Here is an 8,808-nt window from a genome sequence, read left to right on the forward strand (position 1 = left end):
TCGATTAGAAGAATAGTCCGTAAAGCTATACAAAACAATAGGCAGGAAAACTTGTTAACGTAAATGCAAAGTAATGCAATACAAAAATTTACAGAAGATACAACACATAATAATAAATACAAATTATATATGCCTAAAATGGCCATAGTAGACGTTAAGTCAGTAGATTCCACAGCTAATGGCATTAATAAAGTAGAGACAAAAAATAATTATTTTGAATTATTACACTCACTGTTAATAATAATTGTTGTTATAATGTGCGCAAATTGTTTTTAAAAATTATATAAATTACATAACAAATGTTTAAAAAAGAAATATATGATCTGGACAAAATTTAATTTAAAAAAGAGCCCAAACAACATTAAAACAAATAACACCATATTCAAGTCTGTAACTTTGAGAAAATGAAATAACTTAAATACGATTAAATTCGAGTTTGCAACTTTAAGAGAATGAAATGAATTAAATACTAAACTAAAGTTTGTTACTTTAAGAAAATGAAAAAAATTAAATACGATTAAATTACAAATAAAACAAAAATATATTTACTAAAGTATGGCTACACTAAAGGCAATAAGAGAAACATATAATAGAGTTCAGTTTACCCTTATCTTGAAAAAAGAGTTCATATCCATAAAATAATGGAATGGAACTAATTATATAAAGAAGTAAATAACATAAAAATTGACTTTGATAAATCATATGCATTAGTCACTTAAACAGAAGAGGCCAATTCAAAGAAATACTATTAAGAAACATGCAGAGATACTAGAAAATTGCTTTATTGAAGCACGTAGACTAATACACGGCCAGAAAGAAAAGTTAAATCAAGATCATTGGTCCCAAGAATCAAAATTTTTGATCAGACTACGATCTAATTTAATATCAGTTAAATCAAAATTTAATCTAGACATATCAGTACCAACCATACTTAACTCTTCTCTAACAATTGAAACTGGTGATGAACCGGAATCAACAGAACAAGCTAGTACTGATCAAATAGATTTAGAAGTGCTTCAGACAAACCTTAAAATAGAAGAGCAGGATTTAAATAACCTTACTATCCCAGCTACATAATTCTACAGATTCTGATACTTCTTCAAGTATAGTAGAGAACAAACCAGGCAATAATATCACAATGGCGCAAACCAATATCGATTTCATTAATACAGCATCTAAGCTTATAGCAGTTTTTGATGGTAAAGCGGAAAACTTACAAAGTTTTATTGATGCATTACAAATATTGGAATTAATAGCAGCCGAACACGAACAATTAGCAGTTTCTATAATAAAAACAAGGCTAAAAGGTGTTGCCAGAAATTTAATCGGAGATGAAACAACAATAACTGATGTCATTTCCCAATTAAAAAGCAATGTCTAAGGCGAAACTGTAGAAGTGTTATCAGCAAAACTGATGAACCTACAACAACGCAATAAAACTGCTAACCAGTACACACTAGAGGTTGAGCAGATGACAAAAATGTTAGAAGGTGCATATATAACAGATGGTTTATCCCTAGAGAAAGCCAGAAGTTATTCCACTCAGCATGCAGTGAAAGCAATGATTAAGAATTGCACTATCAATAACGTAAAACTTATCATGCAAGCTGGTACCTTCAATACCATGAATGAGGCCGTATTAAAATTTGTAAATTGTTGCACAGAAGCAACCGGACAGTTAAACACTGTCTTATATTACGAATATAATTCACAGCGCGGCGGAAACCGCGGACGCGGAAATTATAGAGGTAATTTTCGCGGTCGCAACAATAATTTTAGTCACAATAATTATAATAACAATGCCCAATACACTAATGGACGAGGCCAATATAGAGGAAACTCAAGAGGCCGTGGTAACTCTAATCGAGGCCAGCAAGATCCCAAGTTATTAGAAAAATACATATAAATTCAAAATAAGACAGTGTATTGATTCCAAATCAAGAAATTAAGCATGGTATTTACATAGCAAGTACAATAACAACATCTAAAAACGCTTTTATAAGACTACTCAATACAACAAATAAAGATCAAGTAGTCAGTACAAATAATTTTCCATATGAATCACTTTCGAACTACGAAGAAATCAAAACTAATCTACACGATACAACAAATTCTGTATTATCTCAATTAAAACAAAACTTTCCTCCACAATTTATATCACAGCTTTCAAGCTTATGCACCCAATATAATGATATATTCGGATTGGAATAAGCACAAATAATTTTTATAAACAAAAACTGAGGTTAAAAGATGATGAACCAGTATATATACAAAATTATAGAAGCCCACACAGTCAGGTGAACGAAATACAGAAACAAGTTGGAAAATTGATCAACGACGGGATTGTCGAACCATCGGTATCTGAATATAATAGCCCATTGTTACTTGTCCCTAAAAAACCATCTCCAGGTTCAGAAAAAAAGAAATGGCGATTAGTAATTGACTGTCGTCAAATTAATAAAAAACAAGAGAGAACGCTATAGTCGATTTCCCCGACTATCTGATACCCGTTACTCAGCTAGTGGAAGTGCGAAGGAGAGTCTTCAGCACTGCCAGTTTTTGTCGGTTTGTGGGCGTTAGAGTGCCAAAAAGTTTTTTAGCAAATCGATAGAAATTTAGAAGACTAACACAAAAATGAAAAAATATCAAAACATTTTTTAAAAGTGTGGGCGTGGCAGTTTTGGGCGGTTTGTGGGCGTTAGAGTGGGCGTGGCAACATGAATAGACAAACTTGCGCTGCGTCTATGTCTCTGGAGTCTGTATGCTTAGGCTCAACTTTCTACCTTTTGTAGTTCCTGAGATCTCGACGTTCATACGGACGGACAGACAGACGGACAGACGGACGGACAGACGGACACGGCCAGATCGACTCGGTTATTGATCCTGATCAAGAATATATATACTTTATATGGTCGGAAACGCTTCCTTCTGCCTGTTACATACTTTATAACGAATCTAGTATACCCTTTTACTCTACGAGTAACGGGTATAATTACTGTCCAATAAATTTCCACTCCCAAGAATTGATGATTTTTTGGATCAACTTGGATGAGCAAAGTATTTTTCATGTCTTGACTTAATTTCAGGATTTCATCAAATTGAACTCGAAGAAAGTTTAAGAGATATAACTTCATTTTCAACGAGTAATGGCTCGTATCGCTTCACGCGACTACCTTTCGGACTAAAAATAGCTCCTAATTCATTTCAGAGAATGATGACTATAGCTATAACCTTCACAAGCATTCCTTTATATGGATGACTTAATAGTTATAGGTTGTTCCGAAAAACATATGCTTAAAAACTTAACAGACGATTTTGAGAAATGTAGGAAATACAATCTAAAGTTACATCCAGAAAAATGCTCATTTTTTATGCATGAGGTGACTTTTCTCGGTCATAACTGCACAGATAGAGGAATACTTCCGGATGACAAGAAATATGATGTTATTATGAATTACCTTACGCCGCACAATGCGGACAGCGCTAGACGTTTCGTTGCGTTTTGCAATTATTATAGACGTTTCATTAAAAATTTCGCCGAATATTCATGGTACATAACAAGATTATGTAAAAAGAATGTTTCTTTCGAATGGACAGATGAATGCCAAAATGCATTCCAATATTTAAAAACAAATCTCATGGAACCAACTTTGCTACAATATCCTGATTTCAGCAAAGAGTTCTGTATAATAACTAATGCAAGTAAGCAAGCGTGCGGAGCGGTTTTAACTCAAAACCATAACGGACTCTAACTTCCCATTGCATACGCATCAAGAGCTTTCGGTAAAAAAAAGTAATAAATGTACAACTGAGCAGGAATTAGCTGCAATTCACTGGGCAATATTACATTTCCGACCATATATTTATGGAAAACACGTAACAAGCAAAACAGATCACAGACCATTAATCTATCTTTTCGCAATGATCAATCCGAGTTCTAAACTGACACGAAAGAGGCTAGAATTAGAAGAGTATGATTTCACAGTCGAATATTTAACGGGAAAAGACAATCATGTAGCTGATGCGTTATCAAGAATAACCATTAAACCCCTACAAAACATTAATTAGTATGGCCATGCTAAGACAAAAATACTTCTTTACATTTGATTACTATTTGTAATTTAATATATATAGGAAAAAAACACTAAAAAAAAAAAAAAAAAAACATTGAAAAACAAAAAAAAAAAATTTATTAAAAAAATAATATTTCTCTGTTAATTAAAAATTAACCTTTAACTCCATAATATTACGTTGTTTTTCAAAGAGAGGGAGGTGTAGTATGCGCACATATCGAATACCCACTGTACTAGCCAATAGTACAGAAACACACTGTAACACTCTGTTGCAATGTTTATGGAAATATTCCACTTCAAGTGCATGTGAAATTTGATCACCCACTCATGCACATGCGTCATAAATGCAGGATCAGCATTTATCCTGACCACTTGTGAGCGCACATAACACTCTCTCTCTTAGCAGAGTAATACATAAGTAATATTCCCTCTCCGCTGTCCAACTGTGGACTGCGCAGCAATGAGGCTTAGGCTTAATTAGAACCTAAGGAAGAATGTTAAAATCAGATTCAACTGAACGTTGGAAGCGGCACCTTCGCTGCTTCCAGCAATAATAAAGAAACATTGAAAGTATCAAAAGCAAGACCCCTTCTTCATTTCTACAGTACCAAAATTCCATGCCCTAATTTTTTCTCGCGAGATTTCGAAAAACAACAAGAGAGAACGCTATAGTCGAGTTCCCCGACTATCTGATACCCGTTACTCAGCTAGTGGAAGTGTGAAGGAGAGTCTTTAGCACTGACAGTTTTTGGCGGTTTGTGGGCGTTAGAGTGGGCGTGGCAAAAAGTTGTTTGGCAAATCGATAGAAATTTGCAAGACTAATACAAAAATGAAAAAATATCACAACATTTTTCAAAAGTGTGGGCGTGGCAACTTTGGGCAGTTTGTGGGCGTTAGAGTGGGCGTGGCAACATGAATCTATGGATCTATGTCCCTGGAGTCTGTATGCTTAATCTCAACTTTCTAGCTTTTGTAGTTCCTGAGATCTCGACGTTCATACGGACGGACAGACTGACGGACATGGCCAGATCGTCTCGGCTATTGATCCTGATCAAGAATATATATACTTTATATGGTCGGAAACGCTTCCTTCTGTCTGTTTGCACGCAGCGCAAGTTTGTCGATTCATGTTGCCACGCCCACTCTAACGCCCACAAACCGCCTAAAACTGCCACGTCCACACTTTTGAAAAAGGTTTTGATATTTTTTAATTTTTGTATTAGTCTTGTAAATTTCTATTGAATTGCTAAAAAACTTTTTGCCACGCCCACTCTAACGCCTACAAGCCGCCAAAAACTGTCAGTGTTAAAGACTATCCTTCGCACTTTCACCATCTGAGTAACGGGTATCAGATAGTTGGGGAACTCGACTTTAGCGTTCTCTCTTGTTTTTTTTAAAGATGTCTGAAATGAACCATATAAAATCATATTGCATTCATTTTTATATCAGTACCATTTTTATTTAATAGAGGATGACCTTGTGATGGAAACCCGTTAACCACCAACCATCAACGACCAATTAGCCGAGATCAGCCAAAGAGTTCGGGCAATAGAAACTGTGTTGGAGGAGAACACGAAGCAGCTGGGGGAGACGGCCGAGATGAGCCAAAAAATTCGGTCTTTGGAAACTGTGTTGGAAGCAAATACGAAGCAGCTGGCGGAGACCACAAATGATGACGGCCTAGTTGGAGGTGTTCGAGAAGGGGATGGCGAAGGATGTGGCTGTGGAAGTGGCGTTCTCAGTCACATCGGAAGAAGACCTGGCTCAGGGTCCAAAGAACGCTACGTAAGTAAAGTATTTGTAGTCTAAGTAATCGTGAAATTGATTCTGTGTTTTTATTTTTTTCTTTCAGATGGAAGCAATACCAAAAATTTTAAAGGGTAACCATTTGCCCAAGGCAATCAAGGACGTTTTGTCAGAAACGCTCCTGTGGGCCTACAATATTGACGGCCTCAACGGGAAAAAATCACTAAAATCATTCCCCAAATTTTTTGCCGTTATCATTGGTATGTATATTTGTAATTTTGCATATACATATATTATTAAAATACTTTTCTTTACAGAAAGCATAAGCACCTTAGATGGCCAGCAGCCAGCAGAGAACGCCTTGGGCCACGCACTGTCATGTGTAAAAAATAATGCTAACAAATAAGAGATAGGAGATTTTTCTGGATTTACAGGTATTTTCCCGAGGAAATCAGGACGAATACTAAAGGAATTCCCGACGAATTCTCAAGGTATTCATGAGCATTTTCCCAAGAAATTCCCAAATTCCCAAGAATTCCCCAGGAATTCCTCGGGTAAATGCTCACGAAAATGCTCAGGAATTCCTCGGAAATGCCTGGGGAATTCCTCGGGAATTTCGAATTCCTCGCCACGAACGCCTGTTGTATGGAAATTCCTCGCCGATTTGTATAGGAAATTCCCCGGGATTCCTCGAGGATTCCTGGGGACTCCCTAGAGATTCCTTAGGGAATCCTTAGGGACTGGTACTGAAGGGAAAAGCATTCTACTAATACTCTAGCGTGTTTGTTAACAGTCGTTTATTGAACTGGTCTGTTTTGCGCTAATGACTTATAGGTTTATCGAACCTATTTTTAATATCTAAAAATATGGTACGGATTTCTTTGCACTCCATAATATTAGTGTTTTACTTAAAATTCTCCACAGGAGTTGCGTAGACCAGGCAAACACTGTGGAATGGAGAGCCCCGCTTTACCTCCTGTTCATCGACTTCAAGAAGGCATTCGACTCAGTTGAAAGGGCAGCTATATGGCGATCACTTGCAAGGAAAGGAGTACCTGCTAATCTCATCGCTATCATCAAATTGATGTATGACGATGACAACCTGGCGGTACTGCACAACGGGAAAACAAGTGCACCTTTCCAGACGAACACCGGAATTCGGCAAGGATGCCCGCTATCACATCTACTCTTCAACATCATGGTCGACGAGTAAATGAGCGAAGTATGCTCGTCCAAGCTCGGAATTACGTGGAGCCTCACCAGGCACCTTGAGGACTTGGACTATGCAGACGACATCTGTCTTATCTCTCACAGACTCGGCGACATACAGAGGAAAAGTGACAATCTCGTCAGGATAGCCAGCAGCGTAGGACTCGAGATAAACGTAGCAAAAACAAAGGCTATGCGCATTAACATAAATGGGAACCCAATGGAGTTCGTCACCAGCTTCCCATACCTTGGCACCATCATATCCAACAGTGGAGGAGTGGATGATGATGTCTCGAGTCGTCTTGGCAAAGCCCGCTCAGCATTTGGGAGACTATACCGCATATGGAGAAACCGACAAATCAGCCGACGAACAAAGCTCCGGATCTACAATGCGTGTGTGAAATCCATACTGCTATACGGAAACCCCAAGGAAGCAGGAGGATAGGAAGGCCAAGAGCAACATGGAGAAGAACCGCTCAACAAGAACTTACCCAAATAAACACCACATGGGAAAATGCTAAACAGACAGCTCAAAACAGAGTTAGATGGAAAGCTTTCGTAGAAGCCCTAAGTTCCCGAGAGGAATAACAAAGGAGTTAAAAAAAAAATAACTTAAAATTCTCCTATTCATTTTATATATTTTTCAAGTAGATTTTATTTTATTTTCTTTATTATTGAGAAATATAGACTATTATATGATATAGACTACCGGCGTAGGCGGACCATATATATATTTGTCTCTCTCTCAGTGATTTCTTTAATAATCACGTAAGGTAATATGGTTAAGACTATTGCGTTTTCCTCTTTTGTACAATGCACTGTGGTTTTTTCTTGCCTTTTTTGGCAGAAATTCGAAATGTTGACCTATCTTCACCAAATTTGGTTTGTTTTACCCTTTACTTCCCCCAAGATGACTCCGCAGCTCATATAGCTGCCATATAAACGATCTGGCCGATAAAAATATTTACCTTACCAAAGAAAAAGATTTTTCTATATTTAAGTATTTACTAATGAAATACAACATTCATTTAAATTATTCTGACCAATTGTTTTAAATATATGCTGCCTAACTGCATCCTCAGAGCGACTATTGTTGCTCCAAATGTCTTGCAGCTCTGCATTAGAGGGCTGCATAACACCATTCTCTTTGTTTGCATTTAGAGTACTCATTTGTTTTAGTATGTATTCAGAATACATACCATTCAGTTGTCGCGATCTCTTTGCGTTCACTTCGTATGCGTTCGGAGTTTTGGGCACCCGAGCGAAATGAAGTCAATGAATGCGCGCGAAAACTAAATGAAGCCAATGAATGTTCAATAGAAATTCAGAGTACTCTGAATACTTTATGTTGTCATTGTGTAAAATGAGTTCGGACAGCGCGGAGGTAAGTCTAAGTTTTCTGTGTTTGTGTAATATTATGTGCGTGTGCGTCTTATTTAATAATATTGTAGCATTTGTCTAATACGAATATATAAATTGTGTTGTCAAATATAAATATTTAAAAAAGAATAGTAAAAAAAAAAATAACAGATAAACGTTCTGCCATTTCGCTTAACTCAGAAAATATTAATAAAATTATGTTTTTACACAATAGCATTGAAAATTAAAGAAAAAATATATATATATTTATAAGATAAGAATATAATGTATTATCAGTTAAGTAATAATAAACAATAATATTAAAACACGAATTTAGCATCTTTTATTGAAACTCACACATACGCAGACAAGACATTCGAATCACCCATTCACTTTACTCGGTCTTCACTTCATTCGTTTC

At 36.5% G+C, this 8,808-nt stretch overlaps 1 protein-coding gene across 1 annotated transcript; it reads left to right on the top strand.

Annotated features, from left to right (window-relative positions):
- The first annotated feature begins 1,799 nt into the window (after window positions 1-1,799).
- LOC122625600 lies at window positions 1,800-6,225 on the top strand. The gene is made up of 4 exons (XM_043805686.1): window positions 1,800-1,884; window positions 5,596-5,858; window positions 5,926-6,079; window positions 6,137-6,225. Exons 1-4 carry the CDS (start codon window positions 1,800-1,802, stop codon window positions 6,223-6,225), a joined length of 591 nt encoding a protein of 196 aa, XP_043661621.1.
- The last annotated feature ends 2,583 nt before the right edge of the window (window positions 6,226-8,808 follow it).

Source organism: Drosophila teissieri, unplaced genomic scaffold, assembly GCF_016746235.2.
Source record: "Drosophila teissieri strain GT53w unplaced genomic scaffold, Prin_Dtei_1.1 Segkk13_quiver_pilon_scaf, whole genome shotgun sequence".
NCBI lineage: Eukaryota > Metazoa > Arthropoda > Insecta > Diptera > Drosophilidae > Drosophila > Drosophila teissieri.

What these genes read in the sequence shown, in the direction of transcription:
- LOC122625600 (XM_043805686.1), top strand. Translation starts at nt 1,800, where the DNA reads ATGCCCAATACACTAATGGACGAGGCCAATATAGAGGAAACTCAAGAG. An exon ending in CGAGGCCAGCAAGATCCCAA is followed by an intron (nt 1,885 to 5,595) that starts GTTATTAGAAAA and finishes ACGACCAATTAG; the next exon opens with CCGAGATCAGCCAAAGAGTT. An exon ending in CAGGGTCCAAAGAACGCTAC is followed by an intron (nt 5,859 to 5,925) that starts GTAAGTAAAGTA and finishes TTTTTCTTTCAG; the next exon opens with ATGGAAGCAATACCAAAAAT.